The 21,168-nt window shown below is 47.0% G+C and overlaps 1 protein-coding gene across 1 annotated transcript in view; it reads right to left on the minus strand.

Annotated features, from left to right (window-relative positions):
• Nucleotides 1–21,168, minus strand: part of nol4lb (nucleolar protein 4-like b) — a 101,932-nt gene that overhangs the window by 78,895 nt on the left and 1,869 nt on the right. Inside the window, exon 2 of the mRNA XM_026154952.1 lies at nucleotides 873–1,025. Coding sequence (XP_026010737.1) covers nucleotides 873–1,025 — 153 coding nt within the window. The remainder of the gene's footprint in view (nucleotides 1–872; nucleotides 1,026–21,168) is intronic.

Here is a 21,168-nt window from a genome sequence, read left to right on the forward strand (position 1 = left end):
GACACCGTTTAGGTGACGTCATCACGCCACCATCACGACGTTCTGTGATGAACTGGCCGGTCAGACTCAAGCAGGTATCTGATCACACATGTGTGACACACACACTCCTCACTGCCTACCTGATAATCCCGTACGCTCCTCACAGATCTTACAGCTTGCTGGGTCCATGTTCGGCTCCTGTGGTAGCGCCCTTATGTCGATACCCAACCCCACAAAGGTGCAGCAGGCGCCTCACGATGAGGCTCAGGCTGCTGCGATGCAGAGGACGAGCAGCCTGACAGAGCTGAGGGGAAAGGAGCCTTCAAGCATCACACACATAAAATGAATGCCACCTCGCTGTACCGACAGAGGGCGGCCAGAGGGAGGGGTCAGCGGCGAGCGACCTGCACAGCAGTGCGCAGCCGCGACGCCTTATCGACTCACTGATCTGTTTATTTGGACCAAAGAAGCTCTGACGAAGCTTCGAAATCAGAGATTTGACTCGTTTACAGCCAAAAACAAAAACCTCAGAGCTGCGGGTAAATTCTGCCATGTGTGGAAGTCGCTCATTTACGTCACTCAGAGTTTTCTGTTCGTCCCGATCGGCTCGTGAGCACGCTCTGAAGGAGGACGCCCACCGGGCCGCAGCGAGGCTGCTGGGTTAGCATCAGAAACTGAAAGCAGACGGTTGTTCTCTGCCCCGAGACGCTCAAAGAGGAATGAAGCCCAAAGAAGAGGAAGAGAGACGGAGAGAGAGGAGCTCGGGTTAAGCAACAGACAGCACGAGTTGTGAAAGAGAGAAATGGCGAGCAGGGCGGAGGTGGGAGGGTGGTGCGAGGCGGAAAGACCACAGAGAGCCACAGAGGACAGGAAGCGGGCGGCGGCGTGCTCACAGCTTTGTAGGTCTTCTTCTGGCCGGCGTGCTTCGGTGCTTTGCCGGGATCGCCGCTGATCTCCACGTGCATGGCGTAGATGATGTCAAAGAAGTCCTCCACGACCGCCACGCGCTTCAGGAACGAGTCGACCGCCGAAACGCCGTCCGCACACTGCAGGGAGACAGAGACAAACTCTCAGTTCATTCACACTTTTTGACCTTTGACCTAAAGCTTCACAGACGAGAGGAGACGTGGACGGAGGCAGACGCCTGCATCACGCCGCCATCAGCTCTGTGAGCGTTCACTAAACACCTGGTAAACATTCAAAAGGACAATAAAAAGAAATCAATATGTTATCAATACGTTATAAATACATTATCAATATGTTAACACGACATGAACTCTGCTGAACGAAATGTTACAGATACCAAAGAAATCCATCACCATAAGAACAAACGTGACTCCTGAAGGGTCAGCTCTGAACTTCAGGAATAAAAACAAAAGACTGCTGAAGAAATCAATCAATCAATCAATCAATCAATCAATCAATCAATCAATCAATCGATCGATCGATCGATCAATAACCAGCTTTACAGACATGAAGGCAGGAGGTCTGCCAACCATTGAAATGATGAGAAAAATCCCTGAATTTATAACCAGTCCAAACATTGGAAAAGGGAACTTCCTGTTCGCCGACCTGCTGCAGGTTCAGTGTTTAAACATCTCACTTCCTGTGCTGGTTCATCGAGTGTAATTATTCCTGCGCTCTAATTACTGAGCCGCTGTGAACTCACAAAGATTTATTAACAAAGCCTCCCAACAGATACAGACTCCTCCCCCTCTCCTCCGCCTCACACCGAGGGCTGGGAATAACAGGGAGCCACGCGGAGCTCTCGATTTCCCACAAGGCCGTGGGAGTGTGAGGTGTGTGCCAGCAAAACAAAGAGGTGCTCTGAAGGGAGGTAAAGAGAGAAAGAGGTACACAACACAGAATAAATAATAATAATGGAGTGCATTTATACAGCGCTTTTCTAGGCACCCAAAGCGCTTCACAATGCCACTGTTCATTCACTCTCACATCCACACACTGGTGGAGGCAGCTACAGTTGTAGCCACAGCTGCCCCGGGACAGACTGACAGAAGCGAGGCTGTCATATCGCACCATCGGCCCCTCTGACCATCACCAGTAGGCGGTAGGTGAAGAGTCTTGCCCAAGAACACAACGACCAGGACAGAGAGCCCGGGGTTCGAACCGGCGACCTTCCGGTTACAGATAAGCTTCCCAACCCCCTGAGCCACTGTGAACAATCCTTTTTTCCCACAGCACACAAACTCAGCACAGCGAGGACGCGTGAGCCGGGCTGGAGGTAAAGCCGGGTCACTGACAGCACGGCTGGATTTGTTTGTTCTGAACAATCTTCTAAAACACGGCGGTAAAAGCCACCGCTTCCTTTCAGAAATTTCACAGTAAAATAAAGATGACACAGAGCACAGCATAAGAGACTGAAACACTGCCCGGAAGACTTTCAAAATTAAAGCTGTGAATTTACCAGAACAAAAGGGGAAATTACTGAGACACAAAACTCAAATGTGGGAGGATTTAATTTACCTCTAAACTAAATTCTCTGAATCGTCGCAGCTTCCTGCTCCTCTCCCACTCTAACGAGACCGTGATCTCTAAACTGATCCTACATCTGGGACGGTTTGACCCCAGTGACCATGTGCTGCCATGTTTGCAAGTGATCCTGTATCATCAGGAAGAACAGGGGAAACCTTCCATACGTTACAGTGGCTGCAATTCAGCCGGCACAGCAGCAGGTGGCGCCCCCTATGGGACAGGGAGGACCACAGGGGCGCGCTGAGGCTGTTTTCCCGCCTTTAAGCAGACTTCTTTTGACTGGCTGCCACACAAACAGCTCGTAGCGCCTCCTGCAGGCCCCCGGCTGAAATGCAATGACATTAACAGGAAGTGAAACGGCTGCAGTGTTGGATACAGAGGCATTATTCTGAACTGTGGATCATGCTAAGCTGCTCTGGCAAACAGGAATACAGCATGGAGGTGGCCATGATCAGAACAGCTGCTTTAGTACATTTGTGAAAAGCTCCCAGTCTTCCTGGACCGTCACGCCTACCCAACAGGAAGGCGTGATGTGAAGTCTCCAACTTCCAGGAAGTCTCCAACTTCCAGGAAGTCCAGCTGGAAGTTGGAGTGATTAGAAGTTCTCTGAGCTTCCTAAATGAGCTCGGAGGTGATAATCCTCTGTGGGTTATTTCGCTTAACGAGCTTTTGTGTGTGTGGGTGAACACATCGATCAGCGGAGCCTCGCTGTTAACACGCCGCACAGAAACAGGAAGTGGAGACCGTGAGCAACCTGAAACATCGAGGCCTGCCTGCAGGCACATTTCACCTCAGCGTCATGTGACCAAACCTGTTATGATGTATGTGAAACATCCAGCGTGGCGGTGACAGGTGTGTGTGTGTCGGAGGGTGGGGCCATTATTGTAAAGCAGCAACGTGAAGAGTCAATGAGCAAAAGCCTGTTGCTCCTCTCTCTCCTCACACACACACACACACACACACACAATTAGGACACCATATCTTGACCCATTACCTCCCCCTTTCCTTCTAGGGGTGCAGGTAATAAGTGTTGCTATGGTAACCAGCTGCAGCTTATCACAGAGGAGACATTTCTAATGTGCACCCCCCCCCCCCCCACCTACCCCCAGTGCCATTACAACTGCAAAGAGGAAGAGGAGGAGGATTGGCTGGAAGAGAGGAGAACAGGAGAAAGTGGGACAGAGGCGAGGAGACAAAAGAAAAGAGGAAGGTGGAGGAAGGTGGAGGAAGTGATGGTGATGGTTGGAGCTGAGAATAAACTGTAATTACAGGAGGCTGATTGAAAGATGGAAGCCATGTTTAATATGAATGTTCATTCACACATTCCACTCATCAGCCAGTCCCATAGACTCCAATGAGTACAGTCCAGGTGTGTGTCTGTGTGTGTGTGTGTGTGTGTGTGTGTGAGAGTGGAGGTGAGAGAGAGCATGGGGACGCCTTAGAGCACCACACACACACACACACACACACTCTCTCATTGTAATATCTTAGTGAGGACATGTCATTGACAGAATGCTTTCCTTGGCCAGTTTCCTGAAACATCAAAATGAATGCCTAACCTCACCATAACCTGACTGTAAGCCTGACATTAAAACCACATTTTGAGTCTCAAATACCTTCAAACTTGTGAGGACAGTTGGTCCCCACAACTATAGGAACATATACTAGTGTGTACCTGTTTAGACACAACAATGTCTAAACAGGTACACACACACACACACACACACACACACACACACACACACACACACAGCTATATTGGGCTGTGTCCTCTCTGCGGGGTCTTCTCATTAAAACATTTCTGTTTCTTTGACCCACTTTTAGGCCTCTGCATGAACACTTTCCCCACCAGTTGATTTTCAGGTGTGAACTCACCTGCACAGTGTCCCCGTGAAACACACGTTTCATATTTGATGTTTGTGGCGTTGAGGCCCACGCAGCGGGCTCTGAAGCGTCCATATTAATGAGGCCCATGTTTACACACTCGTTCATTACCGCCAACACTCAGTGTGTTCTGAATGTGTGAGTGACACCAGTGCAACGCACACACACACAGTTATCTGCACCGTCCAGCTGTTTATGCTCAGAAGAGGATGAGAGTCCACTCTTTTCACAAAGCTGCAGATAAAAATAATAGAAATGTGTAAACACATTATAATGCACTGTGCAAAAGTCTTGAGCCCCATCATCTGTGGACCGAGTCTTTGTCTCCAGGGGCCGAGTCTTTGTCTCTGCGAGCCGAGTCTTTGTCTCTGTGGACAGAGTCTTTGTCTCTTATGGACCGAGTCTTTGTCTCTGCGGACAGAGTCTTTGTCTCTGCGGACAGAGTCTTTGTCTCTTATGGACCGAGTCTTTGTCTCTGTGGACCGAGTCTTTGTCTCTTATGGACAGAGTCTTTGTCTCTGTGGACCGAGTCTTTGTCTCTGTGGACCGAGTCTTTGTCTCTGCGGACCGAGTCTTTGTCTCTGCGGACCGAGTCTTTGTCTCTGCGGACCGAGTCTTTGTCTCTGCGGACCGAGTCTTTGTCTCTTATGGACCGAGTCTTTGTCTCTGCGGACCGAGTCTTTGTCTCTTATGGACCGAGTCTTTGTCTCTGTGGACCGAGTCTTTGTCTCTTATGGACCGAGTCTTTGTCTCTTGTGGACCGAGTTTTTGTCTCTGTGGACAGAGTCTTTGTCTCTGTGGACCGAGTCTTTGTCTCTTATGGACCGAGTCTTTGTCTCTGTGGACCGAGTCTTTGTCTCTTATGGACAGAGTCTTTGTCTCTGTGGACCGAGTCTTTGTCTCTGCGGACAGAGTCTTTGTCTCTTATGGACCGAGTCTTTGTCTCTGCGAGCCGAGTCTTTGTCTCTGCGGACCGAGTCTTTGTCTCTTATGGACCGAGTCTTTGTCTCTTATGGACAGAGTCTTTGTCTCTGTGGACCGAGTCTTTGTCTCTGTGGACCGAGTCTTTGTCTCTTATGGACAGAGTCTTTGTCTCTGCGGACCGAGTCTTTGTCTCTTATGGACAGAGTCTTTGTCTCTGCAGACTGAGTCTTTGTCTCTTGTGGACCGAGTTTTTGTCTCTTATGGACAGAGTCTTTGTCTCTGCAGACCGAGTCTTTGTCTCTTATGGACCGAGTCTTTGTCTCTGCAGACCGAGTCTTTGTCTCTTATGGACCGAGTCTTTGTCTCTTATGGACCGAGTCTTTGTCTCTTATGGACCGAGTCTTTGGTGGTCCTGTGTAGAATTATTACAGCAACTGCTCCACCTCTTGCTCTTCTCTTCGTTTCCACGGCGCTGCCTGATCCCTCCATCCGAGCCTCCATCTCTCTGCTCTGACCTGCTGCACCTTCACCTCCACCCTCTTATTATCAGCAGCCTCGCTCTCTTGTTTCCCCTCTTTCTGTGCCTCAGCTCAGCTTGCCATCCCATTTCCAAACCAGCCTGTTGCTAGGATACACACAGTGTCCATTCAATGAAAACTGAATGCCCCCCTCCACACCATCACCACCACCCCTGCTCTTCAGCCTCCACCTCTGCCCGTCTTCATCAGCACACACACACACAGCCCTCAGGTTCCACGATGCAAAGCAGGAAGAAAAGATCCGCCTCCAACAAGAGCATCAGGAAGTGGAGCGGTGTTAATATTTAATAGACGCATCACATCAGGGACATTTTAAGCAACAACACGTGAGAAACAGCGTGAATGAAAGGAAACCGTCTGCCGCTCTGCAGTCCACGGAGACGTGGCGGTGCACCAGGCGAAGCGTCCACAGGACATTTAAAGGTTTCTGCCTCGAGGCGCTTCAGTATGAACCAGAACACCTGATACTCGCGTGATCAACACGTGAAGCTGCTACCTATTTAAAACCCCTCCCACCAGCTGCCACTGCCCAATCCTGACCCAGCAGCGCCTCACCCTGCCGTCTCTCCAAACCACAACCTAGCGGAATCCGAGCAGCTCGAAGAAGCAGACGACGTCTCAGTTCTACAAACAAGTGTATTTAAGCCCTCGCGAGGGAGGGAGGTGGTCACTGACCCACCGCTGATCATGCGAGTCGTCACGTGAGCCAAAGTGCGAACAAAGTGTGGGTCATCAGCACCAGAGCTTAACACCGAGGGTGAAAACACTGTGATAGACCTGATAAGTAAGGTGGGGATGGCCACTTTTAAGAGCTTTCTTTGCATGTGTGTGTTCCTTTTCGACTCTCCGCTATTTGTTTTTAGGACTGATGAAGCTTCTGGGATGATCTTCACAAACTTAGGGAAGTCAAGTTTCCTCCTTTTTCAAGCTCCTCAGACTATTGTGACTGTGAACCTACACAGATGTGGATCTGACAGAGTGTTTGTCCCTAAATGTGATCGTGTACCTTTGTTACTTAGCCAACAAGTGCGCCTGAAACAGAGACGCCAAGGTCCAAACAGGACTGTAAGAAGCTCCTCGCTAATAAAAGTGCAAACTAAGCTGCCACTGCTAATGAGGAGCGGAGTCTCTAACGTGAAGCGTTATGTTTGAATCAAAGCAGTGAGACACAGGCAGCACCTGACAAACAGCCATGTACGGCCTGATGAGAGCGCCACGCTTCCACGTGTGTGACCAGAGCGCCGACAGTCTGTGAGAAAGGTGTGAACACACCGGGCTCTGCACCGCGGGTTTAACGCAGGCTAAAAACAGCTCGGCTCATTCAAAGGAAAAACAAACGAAGCTTTCATCAACTGCATCTGTCACGCTGCTCCTTAGCCAACAAACAGCGCTGCTGCTGTTTGTTGGCTAATTAACCTCCAACCTGGCAGCAAAAATAGAAGCTTCACCTGCTATCACAGAAACCTCGCCCACCACACTTCTTTTAGACTTCAAACTTCTGCTCAGCACAGCCTCTCGCCTGCTTCTGCTCACTTCACCGTTTCCCCAGAGTGGACAGAGCAACACGCTGATGAGGAAGACGGCCTCCGAAGCTCCACGGGATCAGATTTCACACACACACAAAAAAAGAAGAAGTGTTTCTGCTGTAATCCAAGAGATTTATTAGGTGCGTGCGTGTGAAATCTTCATAATGAGGCATAATCATCAGGACCTCTCAGTCCTGTTAGAGTCCAGACCCAAAACCTGCCAGGCAACCAAGAGCGCTGCTGCCCCAGTTCAATAAATGACCTTTCTGAGTATCACGGCGCTCTCAGAGTCACAAACCTGTTAAATAAGCATTACAGGTAGAAGAGGTTCAAACCTGTCTTTGACATTAATCTTCTATTTTGGATTCCATATCACTCAGCCAGATGCTGCTAATCAGTGCTCAGTAACATCCAATCAAAACCCTAGAATCTCACTGCACACCAAAATGAAGCTCCGCCTCCTCAGACGCTCTGTTAGTACAGTGACCTCACAGCCGCTGTGATATTGGTCACATGATGTCATTAAAAGTGCTCCAGAAGACTCCAACAGCACAAACACGGTCCAGAGGTCCAGCTCAGGTGAAGCTAGCAGCTACATCCACCTGTCAGTCAAAGAGGCCACGCCCCTAATAATGAAAATAGGTGAGTTATAGAAGCATTGTGCCCATGTATGATCCACAGAGACCAATCAGTTTGTGTATACATGTTTATTTTAACATGGGAGTCTATGGGACTCACTACCGCCCCTGCTGGACATCAGAGGAACTGCAGGTTGGATGTTCTGACGCAGGGGTCACCAACACGGTGCCCGCGGGCACCAGGTCGCCCGCAAGGACCACATGAGTCGCCCGCGGGCCTGTTCTAAAAATAGCTCACCATAACAACTTACCAGTAAGCTGCATCTATTTTTATTTTTTCTTGCTATTTTTTTTAATCACAATTGCATTGGTGTTAATTTGTTAGAGATAATATATTAAAAAAAAGTTTATTATTAAATATTAGATCATGATCTAATATTTAGTGCTAGCTGGTCTCCACGGAAACAGTTGCCGTGAAGACCAGCAAAGGCAAAGGTGAGGAGATGAGGAAAACATGGCGGAAAAAAGGAAGAAAACATATAATTTTCACAGTGAATGGGAGGAAGAGTTCTTTTTTACCACTGTGAAAGATTCATGTGTGTGTCTCATTTGCGGGGCGACTGTGGCAACGGCAAAGTGGCACAATGTGGAGAGACATTTCCCAACGCGTCACACAAGCTACCATGCTAACTACCCAAAGGGCAGCACACTGCGAGTTAAAGGCAGGTTTGAGCAAACAGCAGTCTTTTTTCACAAGACCGGTGAAAAACTCCCCAAAAGCAACCGAAGCCTCATTTAGAGCTACACATTTCATGACTAAGAAAAAGAAGGCATTTTTAGACGGGGAGGTTTTCAAAGAAGCAATGATGATAATTGCAAAAGCTGTGCTTAACGACGAGAAGTATGGAAACGATGTAATCTCCACTCTCTCCGATGTCCAGCTGGGGGCAGCTACAATTGTTAGAAGAGTGTCGGCTATGTCCGGGAACTTGGCCGATCAGTTGGATCAGGATCTGGCAAAGTGCAGTTGCTTCTGCATCTGAGACTTTTGACAAAGTTGCAGAAAAGTACACTCAAGTCATAAACCGACTCGGTCGAGAGTTTGAGAACAGGTTTTGTGACCTTGATCAGCTTGAGCCATGTGTCTCATTTGTTTCCAATCCTTTCATGAATGTGGACACAACATGCATTGCTGAGCAACTAAGTTCAATGTTCAGCTTGGATGCTGGACAGGTGGAAATCGAAACTGGAACATTGCAAAATGACGTCCACCTCAAAGCCTGTCAGGGTGCACCAAACTTTTGGTGCCTTGTTGACACAGAAAAGTACAGTGGTGTGTGCACAGCAGCTGTGAAGGTTGCCAGCCTGTTTGGTTCAACCAATCAGCCTTTTCTGACATGAACTTCATCAAGAACAAACACAGAACACGCCTCTCTGATGCACATCTGCAAGACTCACTCAGAGTTGCAGTGTCAAGTTATACCCCAGATTACAACACACTGGTGAACAGCATGCAATGCCAGGTTTCCCACTAACAGACAAAGAAAGCCATATTAGATGTTCTCAGTGGCAACATTACAGTGTCATGTCAAAGTTGAATTTAATTATTGAAAAACAAATGTGTTTGTTAAGTGTAACATGTGACAATTTGCTTTAAAATGCTGCAGATTTGGTGAAAAGTTCTGTAAAATTTGAAAGTTGATTTTTTGTATGTTACATACATACAAAAATCATGTATGTAACAGTGCATGATTGTTAAAATTTGTTAGTGGTAAGTGAAAATGTTGTAGAAGTGATCACTTCAAAATGTAAATACTTGCAGAGATATATAGAAATAAAGCGTTGCATATTGATATTTATGTTTCCTACTTGCATTCTTTATAATTATGGTGAAAAATATTTAACATAATTAGTGTTTTTACATAGATGAATATCATTAATTATTAATGATAACACATAATTAAGTTAAATTGAGGAAATTTGTTATTTGAGAAGTGTGTGTCAAACTGGTAGCCCTTCACATTAATCGGTACCCAAGAAGTAGCTCTCACTTTCAAACAGGTTGGTGACCCCTGCTCTGACGCATCAACATGTTTTGATTCCACTTTGAGGACTTGCTGACATTTATAGTGCACAACAAAAAGGACCGCATGTTTCCTGTCAGCCATTTTTAAACATCATTGTTACGGTTCAACACAATGACGACGCCGTCAGATCAACACGAGAGGAGAGGATTACTGTGACGATGATGAGCCAGAGAACGGTGATGCAGACACGAGCACGCAACAACACACTGCTGCTCTGAGGAGCACTGAGCTAATTATCCAGCAGCGCTGGCAGCAGGGCAGGGAAGGGGCACAGAGGAGGAGGAAGGAGGTGAGGAGGAGGCGAGCATGGGGGGCGGGCATCTGTGGGGAGGCTGAAAATGGAAGAGAAGGCATACTGGAGAGAGGTATGGTTTTTTTAAAGGGGGAGGTGGGAAGATGTGATAATGAGAAGGCCGCTGTCCCACAAGAACACCTCCCTCCTCCTCCTCCTCCTCCTCCCGCCTGCTCTAAAGCAGGAAAACCTTCCAGAAAACAAAAGATTTTTTTTTTGGAGCTGTTCTCCAACAGCTCCACCTGAACACGGAGGAGACATGAGTGCAAAGAAAAACCGATTCGTGGTTTAAACCAAAGCATCGAAGCATCGAAGCATCGAAGCATCGCGTTTCCTGCTAATAAACCCAGAACAATCCACTGTGCTGGGTTTGTTTCAGAACACTTATAATCATGTTTAAGACAGTGTATATTCATCATATAACACTTTATAAAACAGCCGTGAACGAGGGCGTAACTCCCCTGTAATTAAACAGGATGTCAGGTGTTTGATTTGAAATGACACTTGAATTAGAATTCAGCAACATCAGACTGCTGTTGAACAAAGGATGATTAATCTGCCCTTTGTACATCTTTGTATCATGTTCACTACGCTGCTGTGCACGATCGACGTTGTGTTCTACATCCTCTGCAGGTCTATAATGCTCCGTAACCAGCCTGTGAATATAGTCACTTTGTAACTTCACAGAAATATGCTGAAGTTTAGAGGCTGTATTATAACGAGTTAGCAGAAAAGAATAAGATAATGTGCTGCAGTGCGTACGGTATTGTTCGGCATGGGCACGGCGTAACGAGCAGCTGGTTTGCCATCCCAACGTGTTTCTGGATCCATGAACAGGCCGACTTCCTTCACTGTGACAGCGTGGGAAGAGAGTCCCAGCCATCCATTGGTCGCTCCATCTTTCACTCGTGTCAACAACAGCAGAAGGCAGAGCACAAAGCAGAGTCGCCGGTGTCACAGTAAAAGCTTCAGAGAGATCAGGGTACATGTTTTAGATTAGATCCTCCTTTGCAGGATGGCAGCGCTTTAAACATTAGCATAAGAGGAGACGCAGCCCGGATTCGATGGGCCTCGAAGGCTGAAGGAAACCCAGACGACGGGATGACCCGGGCGCCGCCTGCACCTGACCCACCGCCACGGTTCATGAGCAAACACGGCAGAGGGAGAGCCCGACACCCACAAACACACCGCTCACACCTATCAGAGCGCTACACTCAGCCTTCACACATGAACAGGTGCTGCTGTGTAAGTGCAGACACGCACACGCACACACGCACACGCACACACACACACACACGCACACACATACGCACACACACACACACACACACACGCACACACGCACGCACACACACGCACACACACACACGCACACACGCACGCACACACACGCACACACACACACGCACACACACGCACACACACACGCACACACACACACACACACACCAGTGACGTACTGAAGGTGGGTTAGAAGCATTAACCTGTTATTTCATGTGTTCATACACACAGTGTGCGACCATATTCTGCAGCAGCTGTGCCACACAGCACAAACACACAGTAAACAGTTACAGTTTGCAGGCCGTGCAGCTTCTCTCTGCTGATTTTAATCAGTTTCCAACTCTTCAGTGAATCGACCATGACGACGCTCTGATACTGGTGATGAAATGAGCGACACCAGGAGCATGATGGGAAAACCACCTGACACGTGAGCGGTCACACTGAGCTGCCGTCCTGCTCCGAGGCAGAATCATCTCCACAAGCATGACGGAGACCGTCGGGCCAAACACGATCGTATCATCATCGTTCAATCATTGCTTCCACACAAAGACCCACACGTGATTTTAGTTTGTCTGACACATGACCACACCTGCATCCTCCTCGTGCAGTAATGGGCTTGTAGCTTCGGCGTGATGACGCACAGCAGCTCCACCCGTCGGTTAACACAGACTCAAACCAGCTGCATTTGCAAAGACTGGAACTGCGTTTAGAAGCGCAGCCCTCCTCGTTCACCGTGTTCACACGAACACGTGCGAGCTGACTCAAAGCAGACTTTACTGCAGTTAGTCTGGGAGCCGTCCAACCAGCTCACTCGGTTCTTTGACTGACGGCTCACATTAATGACGCCTGGTGGCTGCTGTTAATATGGCCGCCTGCCTTTCAGGTGGTGGTGGTGGGTGGGGGGACAAGAGGGAGGAGAAGGTCAGCAGGAGGAGGAGGAATGGAGGTGGAAATTGAAGCCTTGCAGTCTAATTAAGACTGGTGTTAATTTCTTTTCACCATCGCCAAAGGAGACGTTCACCATAGCAACAGGAGAACAGGGAGGGGGAGGTGAGCCGAGCGTGCTCAGTGAAGGTAGCGGAGCGAGGATCCACGCGGAGGTTCTCAGCAGCTCTGCTCCTCTCTGAGGGAGCGCAGAACCTCAACGCTCGGACGCACACGGCAACGTCGCTCCTCCTGTGAAGACATCGCCCCGCTTCCAGGCCGAGCGCCTCCTCGCTCGATGGAGCCGTGGGCTTCCTGGCGCTCTGATCAGCTGTGTGCACACGCAGCACAATCTCAGTGTGAACGCTCGTCTCTGTCCACGGAGGACCGTCATCCTCCGCCCTCTCTCTGCTAGCCTTAGCCTGACCGCAGCTCTGCAGCTAACGACCACGATGCTCGTGGTTACCAGCTCTCGACTTCACGACCCTCCAAACGTTTCCATCCAGCCCCGCCCCGAGTTCTGTGTTTGTACTGATATATAAGGACTGATGTACGACGCTTCTAAGCATCACGTTACTCTGACCTTTGACCTCGCTCTTACATGTGCCTTTCTTTCACACATGAACCCAAAATGAGTATTAATGACTGAATCTAACGTTACTAACAGTGACGCAGGTTTCGTGTCATGTTTGAACAGAAGCTGCACTTTGCTCGGTTTACTGCAAACAAAGACGAAAGAAAACGCAACGACCGTAACAGCAGAGCGCCGCGCCGTGACGGCGAGCGGCTGCTTTGAGTTTGGCTGTGGGATCAGCTGAAGGCAGGAGGTGAGAGAACTGCATCGAATTCTTTCTTCAACGCTTAATTTCAGGCTCATTTTTCTCATATTAAACAAAGTGGAAGAAGAAAGTTTATTCTAGTTTTAATTGGTTGAAGGTGCACGGCAGGTGACCGCGCTCCTTATTTTAAACACAGCGAGCTGTATTTACCGAGAAATCTTTGAAGGCATGGCAACCAGCTAAATTCAGCCTCACCAATTAAGACTTTGAGCTCAATCTGTTGGAAGAAATCACGTTCTCTTTGTCTCACATCCAACCAATTAAAGTGTTTTAGTGTTTGGAAAGTTTGTTTCTTCTGCTTTATTTCACTTCAGGTGATAAAAGAAGAGACGCGCAGAGAGAACAAAGATATTTGTGTCTTTGTGTGTTTAAAGTCTTTCATCTCTGACGTACTGATTCATGCAAGCTTTGGTTCAGCTTCAATAAAATCAAGAAACACCTGATGCCATCGATTTAACGAGATTCATCTGGTTTCTCATTAAGCTGTGAGAACGAACGTGACCCTGAAGGTCAAAAACACACTAAATCCACTCATTTACATTCAATTCTTCCAAAGAGCCTAAAACGGATGTTTGTCTCCGTTTCCAGCAGAGCGCCTCCACCTGTACTCCAATCATGAGCCTGACAGCACACACACACACGCACACGCACACACACACTTCTCGTCACAGCTTTAATGTGTGATGTTCCTCTGATGTTTCCTAACTCGGCGTGACTCATCAGCACAGGGACCCGTTCGAGACCAGTGATGTAAGCTCGCCGGACTCCGGCTGCTTCTCTGATTTATGGAAAACTTTTAAACAAGAACAGCAGGTCAGAGGCTGAGCGCCGTTTTCCCACCGTGAGCTCTTCATCTGTTCACAGAGTCGCCGCTTAAGCGTTCGTGCTCGAAACAGGCCGACGTCTGCTGCTCCAGCTGGAGACAGCCGACAGAGGGGGAAGTAGTCATCGCATGGGCCTGACACCAGAGCAAAGATAGCAGCTATCATTAGTCTACAAACCTCTCAGTGTTTCCTGGGGCCTCCGAGTGCTTCAGTACCACACAAACAGAGTTTACTGTGACCAGCAGCAAAAACACAAACAAGCTTCACTTCACTTTTTTTACATTATTACCCCCCAGCCAACCAACCAACGCCACCGTGGCCGGCTCATGGCATAGAGAAGTCGTCCCGCAGGTGCTCAGAAAACAGCCTGAAGCTGAACGTTGTTCAGATCTCCACACAGTGCAGCCAGGACAGCCCGACAACATCCAGAGCCTTCACCACGCCCCAGCGATGGGCGAGTCGCCCCCCTCGTCCCCAGACTCTGCTTCCATTACAGGAAGTGTGGAAGTGAAATCTGATGGCTGCATTCTCCATCGTGGAAACAAAGCCTGAAGTCACAGTGCTGATTATACTCACACGTGTATGCAGTCAGTGTGTTACCTCAATCAGACTCCTGCGTGATCCTCAGGGTGACTGTGTCCAACCAAAGACCCCAGCTGGGATAATCAAGCTCAAACTTCTCTGTTCAGCTCATTGAAACTTTTTTTCCTGCCAGCAGAAGCTGAAAGCTCAGAGTTTCAGCAGGGTGATAAAAACAGCTACTGTAGTGCTGGTTCTGCTCTGGAGACCCTCTGTGAGCTCGAGGGTCAGAACCTGCAGGTCCATGAGCTGTTACAGCGAGCAGGACCAGGATCGCCAGCCGAGGCTTCCGTGTCGCCATCACACCCCGTCAGCCTTTCACAGCTGGGGGGTAAAACCCGAGTAACAGAGGAGGAGGAAGAGGAAAGCAGGCGGAGGACCGACACATCGTGACATGGATCAGTTATGATGTGAAGCATTTCCGGGAGTATTCGTCCATCTGAGGCTCAGACTTTGCTGTGACAGGAAGCGCGTTTCCAAACGCCGTCGCAGCTGTCAGCAATAATTCGCTGCAACGTGAGAGCAGCAGCTGTGCTACAGTCAGTGTTTGACTCATTCACCTGTGTGTGACTCTGCACGCACACACACCACCTGTGAGTCTGTGTGTGAGATCAGCTGTTGATCCGCTCGGGTCATTCCCCGCTCAGCGTGACGCCGTCAGACAGGAAGCTGCTCATTCGAGGTGGCGGTGAGATCCTGTTTAGTGTTTGTCAGCTGGCTCAGCAGGTAGCAGACGACACAGAAACAGACGGTCAGCGCGAGGACAACACAAACAGAAACAAATATCACAGAGCGATCAGAGCAACAGCGGGACGCCGCTACTGGGCGTGAGCAAGGAGAGCAAAGCCTGTATATGAACGATGAACACAGCCTCACCGGCAGAGTCGTGGTCGTTGCCATCGTATTCATTTGACACCCTGACCACGATAAAGTCACCTAAATCATCTTCATTCATCATTCTGAGGCTGAAGGTCAGCAGGTCGTCTTCACTATGATAATGTTAAAGAGGCGGACGGCGTGACATCAGTGACGCCAACTCCTCAGGAAGGAAAACTGCTATTGGCTGTCCCAAAAGTCGTTAGAAGTCACTAAATGACGTCAAAAAGTAACAGTACGAGAAGAACTGACCGTGTTACAGTCAGGACGGGAGCAGCGGCTTCGTGTAGGTGTGAACATCTCCTGCTCTGACAGCAGCTGGGGGCGACTGCTGCGTGAGGACGATCCGCCAAATATCAGCATACAGCACATTTCTTACAGCCGTACAGCAGGTGCCTGAGGTCATGTGATCAGAGCCTGCTTGGCGTGCAACACACGAGGCTGAAACCTAAAGGAGACTGAGCTTCTCCACGGGGTCTGTGGACCTAGGGCTGCTCGATTATGGCAAAAATGATAATCACGATTATTTTCACTGAAATTGAGATCTCGATTATTTGACGATATTTATTTAACCCTTTAAGACCTACTATAGAACCAAGTCCGCCAGAGCTTATATTATATGTTTACATGCTGTAGTGCCATTTGTGGGAGCATTTCAAGTTGCTACACATCAATACAACTGTTATAGCCCATATTTTAATAATATGTATGCATTAAGTCCATAGTAACTACATTAATTACAAAAAAGTGCAATAAACTACAAAAAAAATTGAAAATCGTTTTTGTTTTTTTACATATATTTCTACTAGGAGAAATTTAAGAGGTTTATCCCTCAAAACTTTAAATACAAAAAAGTTGCAAAAAATAGTTTACAACAACAGGAAATTTATTTTGAGTGTCTTCATAGTTTTATTTTGGAGATACAGCAATTTTTATATACTGCAGGAAAAACAAAAAACAATCCTATGATGCAAATTTGCAAAGAAAGCAGCAGGTGCATCAAAATAAACTATTTTAAGCAGTGCAATTTGAGTTCTAAGCATCACAGAAACTATTCAGAAACGTATAGAGTCAAACATGACTTATAAAAACACCAGTAAAGGCTTTTAAGGCCTACAAGTAAAAAACTACATTTCCCGCGAAAATGACGTCACTTCCGGTTTTGGACAGGAAATGGCGGACATGCGATAGGTCGCGTTGACGTAGTCACTACATGGTCAAATTTAAAAGGGACATAAATACTAATTGTACTTTCTGTGGGGATCATCCAGAAACTGTGACACATCTTTTTTGGTACTGTTCTTCTACACAGAGATTCTGGAAGAATTTAGCAGCTTTGTTATTGTCCATATTTTAAGGGAGTTTTCTTCTGTTTCTTTAAGTTCCCCAAGAAGCATGAGAAATGTTTTTTTATGATAAATTTCTTAATACTTTTAGCTAAATTTTTTATCCATAAATGTAAGTTTACTAACAAAACACCATATTTCTGTCATTATTTTAAGGATGTGCAAATGTACATACAATCAATATCAGACGCCACCAACAGAAAGCCTCTCACAACAATATATGTATGTGAATTTTTGCGTGTATTCTTATAATTGTTACCTTTTTCTTTTACCCCTGGCTTTGTGTGTTCATGTTCTGTTGTTTTGTATACTTCATCTGTTCGTATGTTGTATACTCATTGTTTGTTAAATAAAGTTTAAAAAAAAAAAGTTCGCGTTGACGTCTGGGGAAGTGTTACGATCAGCTGATCGGATCGGCAAAGCGTGTTTCTGGAATATTATGTTTTTGTTCCGGCAAGTGCTTTTTATGCAGTTTTTGCAAAGCTTTATGTGGAAGGAAACCGTGACCGAGGACAAGCTGATGGCATCAGATGTAAGTACAACTCCTCCGGTTTCATATGCAAAACAAATTATTGCGCTAGCTTACACGGTTCCGGTTCTACAGGGATTTAAAGGGTTAACAATAACAATGTATTGAATAATGACTTTAAAAAATAATATAAAATAGTGCAAATACTGATAACAGTGCAAATGTTTGCAATATAAGAAATCAATGAAAAATGTAAACATCTGTGTTTAGTGAACTTTGCAGTATTGCTCTGTGGTGCAGCTACACTGTAGCAAAGTTTACACACTGTGTCTACTTGATCCACGTCTGACTGAACCCATAATGTTTCCACACCACTGAAGTTTTTTACCTCTCTGTTCAACCAACAGCAGTCACTCTCCTCTCCAAATAACTTCTGCTCAGCTTTCCGAGCTTTCCGAGCTTCCCTCGGGTCCTCTTAATTGTTGTGACGCGTGTTCGAAATGCAGAGAGGTGCACTCGATTTGCCACACGGAGCAGCGCAAGAGTAAAGCACGAGGGAGGGGCTACTAATCGGCTCAGTCATTTTTAATGATCGTTGAAAGCCCAGATCGTAATCGAGATTAAAATTCGATTAATTGAGCAGCCCTATGTGGACCTGTGGTCTTTCTGTTTGTAGCAGGAGGTTAGCTAACTGGTTTCCAATAACATGTCACGTTGTGACTGATCTCCAAAAACACTAAACCAGCTCCAACTGTGGACGCAAACGAGGGTGGAAAACTGAACAGCAGCAACGTTTGGAGGGTCAAACATGTGGATAGATGTGATTTCTAATTACCCATCCTGTCTTCCTTCTCTCACCCCAAGCTATCACAGCAGATGGCCCCGCCCCTCCCTGAGCCTGGTTCTGCTGGAGGTTTCTTCCTGTTAAAAGGGAGTTTTTCCTTCCCACTGTCGCCAAAGTGCTCATAAGGGGTCATATGATTGTTGGGTATTTCTCTGCATGTATTACTGTAGGATCTACAACTGCCTGTTGTTGTGATTTATAAATAAAACTGAGTTAAATTATTTGACAGAATTTTTCATCCTCGTCTCACATGTACTGAGATAAACACACAAGATACGATTTTCCATTTTAAGAAGGCAAGAAGTTGGAGGGGTTGTTGGTGGACTTAGTTATCCACTCACACCAGAGACACACACTGAGTTTAGCATCACGTTAATTAAACTTTGAGATATCGACCCGGTCAGGGCTAACAATGAACAAAGCCCCAAACAGGAAAGCTTCCCGGGTGGAGGTCTCTGACAGTTCCCCTCCTCGTCTTGTGTCACTGGTGGTAGCACCATACCTGGCCCCTGCAGAGGTTCCACAGGTAATCCAGCTCCTCCTGGATCAGTAAGGTTTGCTGTGTCTACTGTTTTACTTTAGTCCATGACGCGCTTACCTTCAGGGTCATACGTTACATGAAGACCAAAATAGTTCCAAAGGCCAGATCTGAATGAGGGTGGGGGAGGTTCAGTTTGCCATGTTGCAACGGGCTTAGCTTCTGTCTCGCTAGCTTGCGCTGCGCTCAGTGGATCTGCGTTTGACTACTCCGCCTAGGCTGCACTGTCGAGCGCAGATCCACTGAGTGCTCCACACAGACAGCATCGTCAGAAGGAAAGTTGATAAAATAAATTACAAATGTTGTATTGTTCGATACATATGCGTACCGAACCGAAAGCACTGTATCGAACGGTTCAATATCGATACGAGTATCGTTGCACCCCTACTTTTTACAGATGACAGCAGGTTCACCTGAGCACATGTGTGCTCTGGGGAGGCATACCCATGGAGGGACGCACAGACCTGTACAGGCTAGGCACCAGCACCCTGACTGGCCTCAGGCATCAGGATGAAATGCTTGGAGGTTGTCACACCGCGACAGGTTCCTCCTGCTGCACGACGATGCCCACGAACAGAGCTGACACTGCAGTAACATCAATGATGCCACAGCGTCACAAAGTGTGAAAAATAAATCGAAATCAAGTTTGGAATGAAAACTTTACTATGTCGCTAAAGAGTTTCTATTGAATATCAATAAATTATTATTAGATAAACTGTGCTTTTACTCCTGGATGATCCTAAAAAATACATCTGATATCAGCCCAGAGTCACTGACACATCAGAAGATCCACGGCGACGTTGTAGCATCGGGACAAAGAGCGGGAACGATGAGGGCGGAGCGTCAGGAGGGAGACCTTCCACAGTCTTCCACAGATAGTCGTTATATCAGGCTGCCCGTGGTTTCAGTGAGGATTGATCTGTGCATCACTGTAGGGTCTACCTTACAATATAAGGCGACGGTTGTTGTGATTGAATTGAAGTGCTTACTGTTACTCCACGTGACAAACAAAGATCTATTCAGGCTTTTGTGGATTAAACCCACTTAAATAAAATACAGATTACATATTTTCCATCACGTTCCCGGAGAAAGCCCAAAGCTCGCTGGTGGGCACCGGGATGTTTTATATGCAGCATGTGTTTTTTAAAAACCACGAAACGTCATAAACGTGTGAAGACGAGCTCATTAATCTTCCCACAGGATGTCCACGCGGGTGCAACGCTTGACTTCAGGGTTTGATTTTCAGCGTCAGTGACTGAGAGAGCTGCAGCTGAGCGGACGTGCCCGTTATCCACCTCACCTGAGCTTAGACCGAGCCGCCGCTCAGAAAAACATGGACTGTGTTAAATTAGCAGGTGATGGCAGGGAGGTTCAGGGCTTTAAATGAACCCTTCTCTCCTGCAGTGTCTTCTCAATCGTGAACTTTGAATTATTGTGGAAATTAGCTCAACAAAAAGAAAAACTTGAGAAGATATCCATGGATTTGAAATCTTATTTATGTTTCAAACAGTCGAAAACGTCATAAAACGACCCGTCAGTCAGTTATGTTTGTTACAGTCGTTGCAGCGACTGTTTGTAGCTTTGTTAAAGTGTCAGAATCATTTTAACCTGTCAGTAAAAGCATCCACATGTTCAGAGTTCAGGAGTGGAATCATTATGGGGTGTAATGTAAACACTAGCAGTGAAACAGGTTTAGAAAATGATCCAGTTCAAAGGTAGCAGACGTTTCCACTCCACGGCTCTGTGCACCTGCTCAGGTGTTTGTTGTGAAGAGAAGTGATTATATTATATTACAGCGTTTTAGTCTATTTCAGCTTCATTAGGCACACACACACACACACACACACACAGAAAAGGCCTCAATCATCTGAACATCCAATCAGGAGACTAATGAGATTAATCTGACTAATGAACGCCTCGCGGGCACGTTCACCAGCATCAGCATAATCATCAGTGTGACGTCCAGATAAATTCAAACTTTTCACATTTAGAGCACAAATCAGGTTTAAAGACAAACATTTACACTGTGAACAGGAAACGTGAGGTTTGTATGTGGACATAAAAAGATGCGCAGGATTCATTCTAAAGAGAAATCACAAACAGCATCGTGTGCTGGCGTGACTGCTGTGTGCACCTCCTCAAACATCATCATCATCACCTCCTCTCACCTTTACTATTGTGTTTTTTTAATAAAAACACATCTACCCCTGAATATGTCCTGTATAAATAAAGTTTCGGTAGTTTGAATAGTTCTGCTGGTTTTACTTTGAAACGGAGCTCAGGTGGAACAGGTGGCACTGAGCCAGGTGAAGTGCAGCTTCACTCTCACTTCCTGATTCACACACA

This window comes from Astatotilapia calliptera, chromosome 20, assembly GCF_900246225.1.
Source record: "Astatotilapia calliptera chromosome 20, fAstCal1.2, whole genome shotgun sequence".
Lineage (NCBI taxonomy): Eukaryota > Metazoa > Chordata > Actinopteri > Cichliformes > Cichlidae > Astatotilapia > Astatotilapia calliptera.